The 17,647-nt window shown below is 37.5% G+C and overlaps 1 protein-coding gene across 1 annotated transcript in view; it reads left to right on the forward strand.

Annotated features, from left to right (window-relative positions):
* The window catches only part of LOC127439848 (ras GTPase-activating protein 4-like), a 69,876-nt gene that overhangs the window by 13,256 nt on the left and 38,973 nt on the right, over window positions 1-17,647 (forward strand). Inside the window, exons 4-5 of the mRNA XM_051696102.1 lie at window positions 910-971; window positions 16,911-17,043. Coding sequence (XP_051552062.1) covers window positions 910-971; window positions 16,911-17,043 — 195 coding nt within the window. The remainder of the gene's footprint in view (window positions 1-909; window positions 972-16,910; window positions 17,044-17,647) is intronic.

Genomic DNA, 17,647 nt, shown 5'->3' on the forward strand with positions numbered 1-17,647 from the left:
ACCATCAGCTTCGCAGAAGAAATGTGGTCAGAAAAAAATCTTGAATGATTGTGATCAGAGCTCACAAAAACGCTTGGTGAAGTCACATCGTAAATAAACGACAGTAGAACTCATGGCTATGTTTAATAATGAAAGTAAGAGCATTTCCACACACACAATGCGACGAGAACTTACAGGATTGGGACTAAACAGCTGTGGGGCCACAAGAAAGCCACTTGTTAGTGAGGCTAATCAGAAAAAACGACTTCAATTTGCTAGGGAGCATAAAGATTGGACTGTGGAGCAATGGACAAAGGTCATGTGGTTGCTACAATTGGTCAGGTCTAGGCTCAGCAACGTTATGCGGCAATAAAATGAAGTCAGCTGAATTCCTGAATGTACTGAATGACCAGGTTATCACATCAATGGATTGTTTCTTCCCTGACGGCACGGGCATATTCCAGAATGACAATGCCAAGATTCATGGGGCTCAAGTTATGAAAGAGTGGTTCAGGGAGCATGAAGAATCATTTTCACACATGAATTCGCCACCACAGAGTCCTGAACTTAACCCCATTGAAAGTCTTTGGGATGTGCTTGAGGAAAATTTATGGAGTGGTTAATTTCAGCCAAAAAATTAATGCAACCCTGGACGAAAATAAATGTTGTGACGTTGCATAAGGTTATCTAAACAATGCCATGACGAATGCGCACCGCAATCAAAGCTAAATGCGGTCCAATGAAATATTAGAGTATGCAACTTTTTTTTTTTGGCCGGGCAGTGTATCTGTGGATTGTTTGATAGAAGGTACAGTATGTAAGTAGCTTAGTATGATCTTCTGTCCTGTCCAGTGAATACATAACTGTCCAGTGTAGAATCCGGTGTTTAACTAAAGTTGTTTTAACCTGGAAAAACTGTTGCATTCACAGTCGAGATGATGTCATTGGAAAGGTGTCAGTCAGTAAGGAGCTTCTGACTACTAAACCTCAAGGTAAGAAAGGATTTCCTAGAGTATTTATGGCTATAAAATATTTATTTAGCTGATAAGAAATGTTAAATCAATATCCAGAGCCAGCCATGTATCTCCCATTGTCAACAAGATAGAGCTTGGAAGGTGAGTGTTGCAAGAAGGTTGTGACAAATAATCAAGAGAGACACTTAGTCACAATCACACGGTGGAACATGTGGACTTTAGACTGTAGGACACATGTCTGTCATGTGACCATGTTTTTCTTCCTCATTAGAAATACACATACTGCCTCTAGTCATACTTTCATTTCCAGTGTTTCTTTTAGCTTTATTTACTGTTAGTTGGCCTTTTAAACTGATCAAGAACTATTTTAATTTAAGAGTTTAACATAAAAAGAAAATTCTGCCATCATATGTTCACCATTATATAACAGAAAAGGAGATGTTTGAGGAATATTCACGCTGCTCTTTTCCATACAACTAAAACATACAATGACCAGGGGCTGTCAAGATCCATAATACACAATAAATGTCTCACAAAAATATTCTGTATAACTTGTGCACATATTTTTTCTTGAAGCTAAATGATAGCAGAATTTTCATTTTTGGGTAAACCATTCCTTAAAGAGAAACAGTAAAAACTTTATATAGCTGGGAAACTCACTCTTGAACCACTAAAGCACTTTCTGATGCAGTTCCTTAGAGGTGGTCTTTTCAGATTGGTTTTGGTGAGTCATTGTTGCTGTCTGGGCTTGTAACTCACATCAGTTATGCCTGAGGGGCAGGACACTGCAGGGTTATCCGTTATCATGACACAGAATGGTAGAGAGTATCATTGCAGCCCCTATGATGAGGGTGACTAGCCGCACAAAGCAGGAAAACCATGATGGAATGGAAAAGCTAAATTACACCATTCATTAACATTGTCCAGTCCACGGTGTTGGTGTGCCAAAGAGATAACATGCTACAATGAATGTTTAGATATTCAGCTCAGCTTGTTAGCGTTCACAATAGCCTAAAATATGATGGCGTGCTCACTGTTCTTTTTAAATGTTGCCCTGCAACAACAGTCTCATTTAATGACTAATATTATTGCAGTGGGTCTGTTGGAGTTCTGGCATAGTTGTTTGTGCATTTCTGTAAAGACTTCATGATTTCTGTCAGTGTTAGCCAATGCATTGAATTCTATAGAGCTTTATAGGCAGCTTTTTTTCAGAAATACATAGGGTTGCAAACCATCTTGTTTTATACAGAATCGTCTCGTATTTAAGGAAACAAAATTTAGCGGTGCACCGATCGATCGTCCACCAATCTAAATCGGCCGATCTTCATCTTAAGTCTGTGATTGGCGATCGTGTCTAGAATCAGGGCCGGTCTTTTTTGCAGCACATAAGGAATCACACATTCAGTGCATCCGGAAAGTATTCACAGCGCTTCACTTTTTCCACATTTTGTTATGTTACAGCCTTATTCCAAAATGGATAAATTCATTATTTTCCTCAAAATTCTACAAACAATACCCCATAATGACAACATGAAAGAAGTTTGTTTGAAATCTTTGCAAATTTATTAAAAATAAAAAACGAAAAAAAATCACATGTACATAAGTATTCACAGCCTTTGCTCAATACTTTGTTGAAGCACCTTTGGCACCAATTACAGCCTCAAGTCTTTTTGAGTATGATGCTACAAGCTTGGCACACCTATTTTTGGGCAGTTTCTCCCATTTTTCTTTGCAGGACCTCTCAAGCTCCATCAGGTTGGATGGGGAGCGTCGGTGCACAGCCATTTTCAGATCTCTCCAGAGATGTTCAATCAGGTTCAAGTCTGGGCTCTAGCTGGGCCACTCAAGAACATTCACAGAGTTGTCCCGGAGCCACTCCTTTGTTATCCTGGCTGTGTGCTTAGGGTCGTTGTCCTGTTGGAAGATGAACCTTCGCCCCAGTCTGAGGTCCAGAGCGCTCTGGAGCAGGTTTTCATCAAGGATGTCTCTGTACATTGCTGCATTCATCTTTCCCTCGATCCTGACTGGTCTCTCAGTTCCTGCCACTGAAAAACATCCCCACAGCATGATGCTGCCACCACCATGCTTCACTGTAGGGATGGTATTGGCCAGGTGATGAGCAGTGCCTGGTTTCCTCCAGACATGATGCTTGCCATTCAGGCCAAAGAGTTCAATCTTTGTTTCTCATAGTCTGAGAGTCCTTCAGGTGCCTTTTGGCAAACTCCAGGTGGGCTGTCATGTGCCTTTTACTGAGGAGAGACTTCCGTCTGGCCACTCTACCATAAAGGCCTGATTGGTGGAGTGCTGCAGAGATGGTTGTTCTTCTGGAAGGTTCTCCTCTCTCCACAGAGAAATGCTGGAGCTCTGTCAGAGTGACCATCGGATTCTTGGTCACCTCCCTGACTAAGGCCCTTCTCCCCCGATCACTCAGTTTGGCCAGGCGGCCAGCTCTAGGAAGAGTCCTGGTGGTTCCGAACTTCTTCCATTTACGGATGATGGAGGCCACTGTCCTCATTGGGACCTTCAATGCTGCAGAAATGTTTCTGTACCCTTCCCCAGATCTGTGCCTCAATACAATCCTGTCTCGGAGGTCTACAGACAATTCCTTGGACTTCATTCCTTGGTTTGTGCTCTGACATGCACTGTTAACTGTGGGACCTTATATAGACAGATGTGTGCCTTTCCAAATCATGTCCAATCAACTGAATTTACCACAGGTGGACTCCAATCAAGTTGTAGAAACATCTCAAGGATGATCAGTGGAAACAGGATGCACCTGAGCTCAATTTTGAGTGTCATGGCAAAGGCTGTGAATACTTATGTACATTTGATTTTTTTTTTTCTTCGTTTTTTATTTTTAATAAATTTGCAAAGATTTCAAACAAACTTCTTTCATGTTGTCATTATGGGGTATTGTTTGTAGAATTTTGAGGAACATAATGAATTTAATCCATTTTGAAATAAGGCTGTAACATAACAAAATGTGGAAAAAGTGAAGCGCTGTGAATACTTTCTGGATGCACTGTACACTGCTACTCTAATGAGCACTCTCTCAGCCCTTGATGCACGACAATGTGGCCTCTAGAGGGTGAAGTATTCACAAATTTAAACTTTCAGACATGCTGTTATTCAGATGAATCTGCAGGTTATTTTTTTTAAAAATGTGTAAGAATTACATGTGTATGAATATTAAGTTGCCCAATTTCTACAGTCATTACAGTAGTAATTCTAACTCACTGCACTGTGAGCACAGAGAGGATAAAGAGACTGCAAAACGGTATAAAAACAAACAACAAATAAACATGCATATACAAATCTGAGTATACATGATGTAACGTGAGTTATGACAATCAGACGTTGTGTTGAACGATAGAGACTGTTTGAGCGATCATTAGCACTTTCAGCTTCACTCCCTTCAATATGCTCACTCGCCATATCAATCAAACATGCACAATCTCCAGGTGCTCTCAATATCTCATCAGTCACTCATCTCAGCGATATTCTGTGAGGATCCCAATTTAAATCAGATTAATGTTGGTCACATTACCGCTAATCACAGCAATTACATTTTAACCATAACAGCACCGCGTCTTCACGCATTTGCTTAATAATTAGTGATTTGTGGTAAAGCAAAACACCAAAGACAGTAAACAAATCATAGATATTAATGATTTCTCACTGAAGCAGTTTTAGAGCTTGTAATGGATATATTTTCCTTATTTTTGAACATATCTCTGCTGTGTGTGATGCTCTCATGGTTTTTACTGCTTACCAGTATGCCACAATGACCTTTAGATATTGACAACATAACTATTCATAACTGTTTCAAAACAAATAAATGTTAGCAATTCATTTATAAAAAGGTTCCATTCATTAACATTAGTTAATGCATTATGTATCATGAACAATATATTTTTACAGCCTTTATTAATTGTTATGTTAGTTAATAAAATTACAGTTGTTCATTGTTAGTTCATGTTAGTTCATAGTGTATTAACTAATGTTAACTAATATAACTTTTGATTTTAAAAATGTATTAGTATATGTTGTAACTAACATTAAGTTCATTAGTTCATGTTAATTACAGTAATGTTGTCAAATAATGTTAACAAATGGAACCTTTTTGTAAAGTGTTACCGTAATTTAACTGTGTGGGCATAAACATATAACTGCACAAAATAACTTTTGTGGCAAAGGGCACTTTTAAAAAAATCAGTATCGGCCGATCTTATTGTTAAAAAATTGGAGATCTGTATTGGCCTCAAATTTCCTGATCAGTGCTCCACTAACATAATTGCTTTCTGTATGAAATCCATACGGGACGCCGTTTGTCTTGTATTTGCGTCTCACACCCAAACTGCTGGAAATTATTCACAAACCGAGAGAAATGGACCTGAAAGACACACTTTTCACATGAATTGTGTGAGATATTGGCTATTGCCTCGTCACACGACGTCACATTTGACAGAAGCAGACAGGAGAAAAATCTGTGATAATTAGCGCATGTTTCTGTTGTGCTTTTGTCAGAAGAAAGATAATTTTGTCAAACATATAGCAGTCAAGCGCATGATAATTGTTCTGCACCATTGTGATTCTGACACACCAGTAAACATACCTATTCATAGCATTGCATTGCTTATGTCAGTGATCGTTCTGGAAGAGAGACTCAGCTAAATGACGACGTCAGCATTTTTAGTACAAAAGTACAGTACAGTACAGGTTTATTTAAAACTAACGATTTCCCGATACCAATACTGGTTACCGCGCTCATGTACTGGTACTCGGAAAAATGCTCCGATACCAAAAACCGATACCATCTGACATACGAATGTCATTACATCTCATTCTGGCCCTCTCTTCATTTGTCCTCTTCTCAACCTCACACTCTCTGTATCTATAACAAACATTCAGCCCACAAATTAAAATCACATTATATCCACGTGAGATTATTTAATCACAAGAGGCAGTTTAAATACTTTAAATACTACAAGCGTCATTTAGAGTGGAACAGTGTCTGGCCACTTTTTTAACTGTCTTGATTTCAGAAGATTTTTTTCCCCATAAATTTTTTCTCTAGGGATTTCATAATTTTTTTTATAAAAGCGTTCCACTGTAAGTCATGAACCAAACCAACCAGCTCCGAGATTAATCACAAAATTACAAGATTGTGGACTGAATCTCTTTAATGAGGGCAGAACTACAACACTATGAAGCATTTTATCATTACCTAGCATTTTAGGGGCCCTAAGCAGATTTTCAAAATGGGTCCCTCCTACCTTCAGGTACACCTAACCAAACACACCCAACATCAATAACTAAGCTGTGCAAATAAACAAGTCAATTTATTCAAAAGTATAAATGCAAAACTATCAAATGTAGTTTATCAGCACAGGTATTTTCAGAAGTACAAAAAAGAAAGATATATTTTTAAAGCAAACCAAACACACATATCACATGCACAAATAAATATTTTTTAAAGGGGAGTCCTTTTAGACACTTTATTTACACCGTTTTTGTTCATTTCTGTTTAAAATAAATGACTTTCCAATGGCATACAGCCACTGTCTGTCTTTGCTTACATAGATCGATAAGAGGAGAATTGTGAAATTGGAAAAAGGCAGACTTGAACCCAGCTCATCCACACTACTAATCAACTGTAATACTAATGTCACCACACTAGTTCTTAGGCTAACGTGCATCAAATTCACATACTTATCACTCCATGTTTTTTCTTCAAAGCTTATGTAATATTTTTATAGTTTTGACAGGTTATATTGGACTATTGGCATGCATATAGATGGGCTGTGAAGGCAGTGCTCTTTACTCTGATTGCAAACAATTATTTGGCTATTCTGAACCAGTGGTAGGGGGCTCTGGTGGCTGCCGGGGGCCCTTTGCAGCCGCTTATGTCACTGTTAAAGGGATAGTTCACCCAAGAATGAAAATTCTTTCATCATATACTAACCCTCATGCCATCCAAGATGTGTATGATTTTCTTTCTTTTGCAGAATATTAACGAAGATTTTTAGAAGAGTATTTCAGCTCCGTAGGTCCATACAATGCAAGTGAATGGTGGCCTGAACTCATACAATCTGATTGATACAAATATCACATAAAGGCAGCATAAAAGTAATCCATAAAACTCCAGTGGTTTAATCCATGTCTTCTGAAGTGATCCAATTGGTTTTGGGTGGGAACAGACCAATATGTAATTCCTTTTTCACTATAAATCTTGACATCTGCACACTCCCTGGTGATCGAGATTTCTAGCTCAATTACACTTCCTAGTGCCATCTAGCGTTTTGCGCATGCATCAAGAGTTCTGTCCACCGTTCAGTTGCATTGTGAGGACCTACAGAGCTGAGATATTCTTCTAAAAATCTTCATTTGTGTTCTGCTGAAAAAAAAATTCATACATATCTGGGATGGCATGAGGGTGATTAAATAATAAGAGAATTTTCATTTTTGGGTGAACTATTCCATTAATAATTAATTTTTCTATGGAGAAAATTAATGTGATTTTAATTCTGAATTCAGACTATTGAATTCTATTGAGCATTGCAATGCCTTGATTGGCTGTTTTAACTCTATGCTGAAACTGCAGCCATATTTAGCACAACGATTTCCCCCATTCATATATGCTGTATATGAATGACCCTTCCACAATGTTTATAAAGTCTGATGTGTAGGTCAAGCATCAAACGCAACGCACACAGTTCAAACCATGTCAACTTTGACCCTGTTTGCTGCTGACCTTTTGAAATGCAGCCAATTATTATGTTCACAATGGTATTCTTACTGCATACTCTACCATTTCTTGGTGAGTTGTTTGGGAGTATGCTATTCTGACAATTTGCATGATGTATTATAATGTTGGTAGTGTTGGTGCAAAAATCACACCAAGATTCAAGAAACTGATCTTCTGCATATCTAGAGTTGTGCATATGTTAAGTTGTTCGTCAAAGGCATATCATGACATTCAGAGAATAATCATCTTATTATGTACATTAGATATTTACCTAATACTATCTGCAACAGTTGTCATATGGAGGTCAAAACGATGTTGGACATTTGTGTTGTGTTGCATTGAAGTAAGGTGAAAGGGACTTAACAGGTTGAGCTGTGGTGCTCATCTGGGCAATACAAGTTCGAATCTTGCTCGCAACTATTCGCAGTTACATTCACCCTCTTTCTCTCTCCCCTCATTTCCTGTCCTCTTAAAAAATGTGGCAAAAAGTTTAAATAAATATCCTTCCTGGACTTTTGGGTAACCCTTTTTCTCATTCTGGCCCTCTCTTCATCTGTCCTCTTCTCAACCTCACATTCTCTGTAGTAATAACAAACAAAATACCTTGCATAACCTTTCTCTCCACAGGCTCTGAAATACCATTAAGTGAAAGGACACGTTCTGCGGAGCACAGAAATAGCTGTGTGCCCCTCTTTGCCTTAGTTTGACAGGGTGTGAACACTAGCTATATTAGTCAAATCATAGTCTAACCACACCGATAACAGTATGAGTTGGTGTGTAATTAGTTGAGGAGCATGGTGGCTAATTATGCAGGTTGGCCTATATAGACTACCTAATTATTATGAAGTAGATTGTGATGGACAGTGTGATGCTAGTTACTTTTTACTTTTCCTGGGTTTTTTCTTTTTTGTGTTTTGATGGGATAATACTCCGGTAATTTGTGTATAACAACATAGATTGTTCTAAACCCGCAACATTAAGTGGGACATTGAAGAAATAATACATTTCAGTGTGTAATTTGTACCGCACTGTTTATGTTATGGATAAGAATCAGTGGCGATTGCTTTAAGACTATATGGGAAGCACGGCTTCCCTTAAAATATCATTAAAATTGCACAATGACATGTTTACCAAACTGCATATAATCTCTCTATAATTCAGATAATTATCATCCCTGTTAAATAATTTAGATAGCAAAAGTGTGCAAAAACATACAACACTTTTGCGATGTTCGTTCCGTTGATGTTATCTGCGATTATGTCTTTTGGAATTTGTGTGCACGCAGCCCATAGAGCCGTATTGAAGCCGTGCTTTAAAGGGAGTCTGGCATGTCCTATTGAGTTCAGTGGTGCAAAAGATCAATGTTCATTGGACAAGAGTCTTTAAACGCTTCATTTTGGGTCCCGCCCGGACACCGTGCATCGTTTGGGGTCTACAGGAGCTTCATAAGCACTATTTGCATGAGGCAAATGATCTGATTGTTGATTGGACAGTGGGCTTTCAATCAATGTATTTTTATCCTGCCTGGAAGACTAGCTTCTCTATATGCTGATTGGTCGAGCTCTCAGATGGGCTGAAACACGTAACAAATGGCCAATCATTGAAACGGCGATGTACTGTATGTGAGTGACAGTATTTTGGATTCTCGCTGTCATTCAGTAGTGCAGAGTGATCGGTGGTGCAGAAGAAGCTGTTTGTGGTTTATTTAACACAATAAATTCTGTGATTGTAAATCTTCGCTTTTACCATTGGCAAATGTATTTGTTGTAAATAAAATTGTTAAAATAAGGCTCTGTATTTTCGGTATTTTATTTTTGTTTAGTAAGGTCACTAGTTAAGATTTTTAGAGTTTTTTTTTGTGAGTTGGCAACATAGTTTTGGGGGCAAAATGGCAAACACTGTTAATGTTGTTGACTTAATTTTAGAGAAATCAATCAAATCAAAATTGACCTTTTCCTGAAAAAAATAGGGGAGCAGACTTCACATTTAAGTAGCCTAACTAGATCCCCCCATAAAAAAAAAAAAAAAAAATAAAAATAAAAAAAAAATAAAAACAAAAGAGAGTAATTAAATAAATAATCACATTAAAAATGAGTGTATGCGCATACACTTTTTTTTTTTGGACCGACGTCTGTGCTTCCCCTCTTTTGAAAAGCACCAGCCGCCACTGATATGAATGATACCTCAAATTGGGCAAATTGTTGATGAGCAGAGTGGTATTACTTTTGTAAGTGACCAGACTTACGATTTTCATGTGCTCCACAATAAAATGGGTGAACAAATCTCACAGACTAGCAATCACCTAAAAAAATGCCTTAGCAACCACCCAGAACACCCTAGCAACCAATGACCTAGCAACCACCTAGCAATGCCCTAGCAACCACTCAGAACACTCTTGCAAACAATGCCCTAGCAACCACTTAGCAATGCCTTAGCATACACTCAGAACTCCATTGCTAGGAATGGGTATTGATACAGATTTCCAGATTCAATTTGATTCCGATTCACAAGCTCTCAATTCGATTCCGATTTCGATTCGATTCAATATCGATTCATGTGGGTTTATTTCAGTTATAATGTCCCTTTTGCTTACATATAAAAGAAATGATCTCCCAGCTAATGTTGTTAATTATACAGCGGACCTTTAAACTAGGTACATTAGGAAAATAGAAATTTTATGAATTATATTTTATAACTTTTTCATCATTTTGGTCACATTTTGGCTTTTTAAAAATGAACAAATAAATGTATTCAATCAATAAATAAAATATTATATTTCATATATTATTTTTGTTACATATTTATTGTTAAACTGCATAATTTGTACTATTTACAAGTATTAACATTGATTTGTTGAACACGTGCTAAAACCGGTACTGTCTCTTTAACAAAAAACTTCATTTCTGTAAACAGCGCCTTTAAATGAGCGCATGTTAACTAGTGAAGACTCGAACAGATGCGCTTGTAAAAATTATTAATGATATAGAAAAGACACTTCTTATGAAAGAAAACATGCTTACAGTTTAATTTGACATAGAGAAAGCCTATGATTCAATGTGGTACATTGATAAAAATGTACAAGCTAGGTATTTCGGGCAGATTGTGTAATTGGACTATCATATAGAATCATAAAGATAAAAGTGGGATCAGAAACTTCAGATTCATTTGTTATTATTAACGGTATTCCCCAAGGGAGTGTTATAAGTCCCTTACTTTTTAACAACATGATAAATTACATCTTTGATGGAGTAGATATAGGAATATGATCTGCTCTATATGCTGAGTTATAAGGAAAAGAGGAAAGAATATCAAACATTTCGTTCAAAAAATGCTAAACTCAATGTGGCAGGGAGGAGAGTGGGGCCGGGTCGTGATGCTGCACATCCGGCCCCTAATTAGGCTAATCAAGCCCTCCAGAGGGATAAAGGTGACCAGAGGTGGCAATTTGAGAGAGAGAGTGAGTTACGGGCAGCTGCCCTGCATGTGTTTATGTTTGTGTCTTTTTGTTTATTATTAAACTTTATTTATATTGTCAAGCCGGTTCTCGCCTCCTTTCCCAATCCTAACCTTGTTACATTGGTGCCGAATCCCGGGAAGGAGGAGGCGAGAACCAGCTTGACAATATAAATTGTGGAGGAATGGTCAAATGAATGGGGTGTCAAAATATCTATGTCAAAATCATGTTTTATGATATTTTCAAAAAAGAAAATAAATATTGAAAAAACCTTTGACTATATACAAGGAGAACTTGGAAAGGGTTAAAGAATTTAAATATCTAGGATTATGCCACCCCTGGAGTCGCGAGTTCGAATCCAGAGTGTGCTGAGTGACTCCAGCCAGGTCTCCTAAGCAACCAAATTGGCCCGGTTGCTAGGGAGAGTAGAGTCACATGGGGTAACCTCCTCGTGGTCACTATAATGTGTGGTTCTTGCTCTCAGTGGGGCGCATGGTGAGTTGTGCGTGGATGCTGGGAGAATAGCGTGAAGCTTCTCTGTGGTAAAGCGCTCAACAAGCCATGTGATAAGATGCGTGCGGATTGACGGTCTCAGACGTGGAGGCAACTGAGATTCATCATCCGCCACCTGGATTGAGGCGAGTCACTACGCCACCACGAGGACTTAGAGCACATTGGGAACTGGGCATTCCAAATTGGGGAGAAAAAATTAATAAAAAACATCTAGGATTATGGCTAGACCAAAAATATACATGGAAGAGTCACATTGAGCACATTGAGACCAAATGTAAAAAAGTGCTGAATTTGATGATGAGTATTTCCAGATATGAGTGGGGAGCAGAAAAAGGAGCATTGATAGATATTTATAGAGCTTTGATGAGATCAACCTTGGTCTATGGTAGTATGGTTTATGGTACTGCAGCTAACTCTCACTTAGAAAAGCTCAGCAGAGTTCAATATAGAGCACTAAGAATTTGTACAGGAGCTATGAAAACTACTCCAACCAATGCGTTATTAATAGAAACCAATGAACTACCACTAGACTTAAGGAGGAGGAAATTGTCACTTTCATATTGGATATGATTGAAAGAGGCAGAAAATAACTTTGCGTCATCCATCCTTCAAGATTGTTGTGAATATAGAAAATACACAAGTAGAGGGTTTGGGTGGATTATAGGACAAAGATCTGAAGAATATAGTTTGAATAATATTAAATTCTGCTCTGCAGTTGTTCAAAGTAATGTCCCACCATGGATATTCCCAGAGTTAATTGATAAGAAAAGGGAATGGATTGAAGGAGAAAATTCTAACCGGGCACATTTAACACAAGATTACATAAGAAACAATATTACAGTAACTTAATTATCTTTACAGATGGTTCAAAAGATCCAATTAATGGTCATGTAGGGTTGGGTATTTATATTTCAGAGTTCAAAAATGCATAGCTAAAAGAATTTCAAATCACCTTTCTGTATATACTGCTGAACTAGTAGCTATAGCCTTAAGCTTACAATGGATAGAAGAAGTCAAGCCCAGTAAAATAGTAATATGCTCAGATTCTGCTTCCTTAATTTATAGCAATAAAACAAGTAAATCAAGTAGAGAATATAATTTAATAGACATTTATACTAGTATACTAAATCTTCAAAGACTTGGAATAATTGTGCAGTTCTGTTGGGCTCCAGCTCATGTTGGAATAGAGGGAAATGAAGTAGCAGACCATCTGGTAAAATCTGCCCTAAAGATAAAGGACAACAATATATTTGAACTAACATACAGTAGAAGTGAAGGAAAATCATTAATCAAGAATGCTATTAAACAAACATGGCAAATCAGATGGGATACGGATAATAAAGGCAGAGAATGGGGGCCTGGGAAGCTCAGCGAGTAAAGACACTGACTACCACCCCTGGAGTCACAAGTTAAAATAAATAAATAAATAAAGGTAGAGAATATTACAAAATCCAACCATCAGTTAAAATCAAAACATTCAATAACAGATGCAGAAGAGAAGTAATTTATTACAGACTTAAGTTTGGACAAACAGACTTAAACAATACTTTATTAATCATTAATAAAATAAAAATGGATAAATGCGTAAAATATAAATGTAAATAAAATGTTGAGCATGTGATTGTGAAGTATATAAAGTATAGTAAGGAGAGATCAAAACTTAAAGAGATGATAACTAAAGTGGGAAGAGAATGGAGTGTTAAAGTTAATGGAGTGTTAACACTCTTCAAAAAAAACATGAATTGTCAAAAATATATGGTCTCTGACCATACCTGGATAATTATTAATATAATTATGTGTTTACATACTGTATTTTGTTTCTGCATTGTTTTTTTATTTTTATTTATTTTTTTTTTTCCTCTTTTCTCCCCAATTTGGAATGCCCAAATTTAATAGGTCCTCATGCTGGCGCGGTTACTCACCTCAATCCGGGTGGCGGAGGACAAGTCTCAGTCTTCTCCACTTCTGAGACAGTCAATCCGGGCATCTTATCATGTGGCTTGTTGTGCATGACACCGTGGAGACTCACAGCATGTGGAGGCTCATGCTACTCTCTGTGATCCACGCACAACTTACCACACGCCCCACTGAGAGCAAGAACCACTAATCGCAACCACGAGGAGGTTACCCCATGTGACTCTACCCTCCCTAGCAACCGGGCCAATTTGGTCGCTTAGGAGACCTGGCTGGAGTCACTCAGCACACCCTGGATTCGAACTCACGACTCCAGTTGTGGTAGTCGGCGTCAATATTCGCTGAGCTACCCAGGCCCCTCTGCATTGTTGTTTTTAATATTTAGCCTGAAAGTTCAGATGAAGTATAAATGTGCTATAAGGCATTATAAAGGGTTTTGGCTAGTGTATTGGCATCTATTTGAAGCAGAGACCTTGACTCTTTAAAGGTTGGCCCTGTGTTTGTGTGTGTGAGTGGGCCATTCTTTTTGAACATATTTATGAGGCAGACCTTTAACTGCCAAGAGACTGTCACTCAATGCTTTCTACCTCAGTTCAGTGTAGTGGTTGAATACTGATGTTTCATTTTCTTATTACCTCAGAGAATATCTGTTACATTATTGTGGTAAATATTTTAGCTTTTTAGTTTAATAGAGCTCCTTTTTCACAGATCTCTTCCTTTAATAAAATGGATTTCAAAGGGTGCTTGTGGCCGTGGTTTGTGGAAAAATGTCTGCATGGTCATCACGTTTTTGTAACCAAAACAATTTGGTTGTTTTAGTCTGGAAGATTTAACATAATATTGGCCATTACAGACTGTCTATTACAGCGATTTTGCATCACATTCATTTTCTATTCGACAGAGTGCAACAGAGGCCTACGTTTTCAGCCATCTGGGTTCTGGAAGTATTTTTCCCATTAATTTCTTCCATTGACTTTTCACAAAATCCTTCATAAAAGAGTTCTAAGCCATGAACCAAACCAACCAGTTCCAAAGTGAATCACAACATTAAACTTTGTTTTGAAGCAAAAAGTATTTTAAAATTGGACAAAAGACTGTGTATTTAACGTCTTTGACGAGGGCACAAACTACAATGCCATAAAGCATTGTGAATTATGTAATCGATTAGAAAGCGATGGAAATATATAAAACTATTGATTTTAAGTTGTTGATTTTAAGTATAGAAACAATATAGTTTACAGGAATTCTGCTATCAAACATGATTTTTAAAAACGTATGTTAAAATAACGCAGACTGATGACTTCAACGGAAGCGTATACCATCGATGAACAACCTCAGAGCTCATGGTCTGTCTTTAAAAGTTTATAAGTTATCGTTGAAATTCAATTTGTCTGTGGAAAAAATGAATGGGATTTTTACTTCTGTTGCGCTCTACTTCAGTCTTTTGAACAACAACAACAACAAACAGTGTTTTTTCAACAGCATTCTCTCTTCTGTTTTTTTAAAATCAATCTGTATTGTCTGGTAAATTTCAAGCTTTAACATTTCACTGAGCTTCATTCAGCTCAAACTGTAAAATCGAAAATATGAAATATATGAAACTTCAGATAGTCACGTTTGAAACCACACTAATACATCGAAAGCAGCAAGGAGCCTTCTTTCCATTCTGATAAGTGGAAAGGTTTTGCTTGGCCAGGCCCAATTTATTTTAGGGCCACTCAACAGAGCAATAAAGTAAACGGACCTTGACGAATGATACGCTGGAATATTAATCGAGATAAAAAACTGCCTACCAGTCCACAGGGATAAACAAACCTCATGTCCATATCAGGGGAAGCCAAAGAATCTCCTCACTTTAAAATTCAGAGAGGTTGGCCATGAGTGGTCTATTGGATCCTTGGGATATCAGCCAGCATGTTGACAAGCTCTTAGCCAAATGTTAAAAACGGCCTTCAACAGCTACTTAAGAACTGCTCTCTGAAATCAGGGCCATATTTCTTAAATACAGAAGGGTTACTAAAGTAAAAAGCAGGGATGTCAAGCGATTCAAATATTTTTTTTATATATATATTATAATTAAATCTCGCAATTAATCACATTTTTCTTTTGCTAACAAATAACACATTCAGTTTTCTAGAAAACTGAAATATAGGTCTATTTGTGCTTATTAAGTTCGGCAATTTGTGTGGATGAGGTAAATTTATAGCCCGATATAGCGCCCCTTCTGGTAATGCTGAGAATAATACAGTGTGTAGTGGTGTTGCAGAACATGACATGTAAACACTTGCATAACAAGTGTTTGCACACACAAACTTGCATAGAGCATGCTTCAGAGCTAAGGATCAGAGAGAGTGTGGAAAATGGTCATTGGAATCTAAATCACGACTGTTTTTGCCACAAAGATCATGACTAATATAATATTATTAGTGGACTAAAGGAAATGTAGTAAATGGCCTGTTTAACTTTTAACATGCATGTATAGTACATGGATATAAGGTCTCATGTCAGTAAATACTGTTGGTGAGATGTAGAAATACAGCAAGGCCATTAATTCTATTACCCTAATCCTCTTAAAGCCAGAGATACTGAGAAGGGGCATGATATGTTACAATTATCCCAACCCTAGGCTCATGTGTGTGTATATGTTTGTGTGCATGCTGACTTTCCTTTATCAGATCATGTGTATGTGTGTGAGTTTGCATATATAAAGTAAAATTATAGAGCAGTGGAAGCTGAGTGTCGGACCTGGACCATTGTACCTACGAACGGCGCTTTAAGTGACAGGACCGTTGAGGCACTTTTGTTAAGGGCAATATTTTCCCCCTGGAATTTATATTCAGGGGCATTTTTTTAATTACAAATAATTTCTAAATCTAAATAATTATGGTTGTTACCTATAAAATCAAATCAACATAAAATACAGAAGTAGCTGTAAATAGTGCACATGAGATCTTAACACAATTAATGCTCTGCTAGAATGTTAGATCATATATCTCTCTACTGTCTACCATCACAGTAGATTTTGGAGTAGTTTGAATTGGATTTTAGTGTTTTTGATATTAGCTACATATTCAACAACCCCTCTCTGAGAAACAAAACCAACACTGAACCCATCACTACATGGACCTAATATAAAATTTCAAAATATATCCAGTGTTAGATAACAGATTAAAAAGAGGCATTTTTGCCCTGAGCCCTGTTTTTTTTTAGCCTACCGTAATTAGCTTTGGATAAAAGTGGCCTCTATGTGATACATTTCAATGTTTACAACCAGTCTTCTGCAGTTTACAACCTCCACATGTTCAGCTCCTTGTAATGTTGTGTTCAGGTGTAGACGGGTGGATGAACCTGACGGAGATTGACCCAGATGAGGAGGTACAAGGGGAGATTCACCTGCAGATATCAGTGCTCGGTGATGGAGATATCCCACGAAAGCTTTGCTGCCAAGTGCTGGAGGCGAGGTGAGGAGCTATGGGGAGCTGAGCTTCCTCAACAGCAAAGGATTTCTGACAAAAAAATCATGTTCTTTCTTGGTGCTTGCTAAGGTTTAGGGTTTAGAGATTTGAACAATCCCCTAGATCAAAGTAATAAACTTTGGTACCTAAATTGAGCTCTGTCTGTGATATAGAGATACAGTAAATAATGCTTGAACGCATGCTGCTACCTAACACTGTCTAGTGGCATGGGCCAGTAAGCAACCACCAATCAACCACCCAAAATATCTTAGCAAATACATAGAAATGTCCTAGCAACAGACAAAGAACCCCCTAGCAACCGTATAGCAATGCTAAAATCACTCTGAACATCATAGCAACCCATAGCAATGCCCTGGCAACCACCCACTACATCCTAGCATCGTTGCAGTGAGTTTTGTACGGGAAGCACCACTCACATTTTCTTCCGAAAAGGATAAAAATTAGGGTTGTCAATCATACATTTTTTGTAATCAAATTACATATGTCAATTAATTAATTAATCACAATTAATCACATTGTTTTTAAGAGAAAGCCCTCAAATAGCAATAATTCAATTTATTACAATTAAATAATTATAAATAGTTATATT

Source organism: Myxocyprinus asiaticus, chromosome 4 (genome assembly GCF_019703515.2).
Source record: "Myxocyprinus asiaticus isolate MX2 ecotype Aquarium Trade chromosome 4, UBuf_Myxa_2, whole genome shotgun sequence".
In the NCBI taxonomy this organism is placed as follows: domain Eukaryota; kingdom Metazoa; phylum Chordata; class Actinopteri; order Cypriniformes; family Catostomidae; genus Myxocyprinus; species Myxocyprinus asiaticus.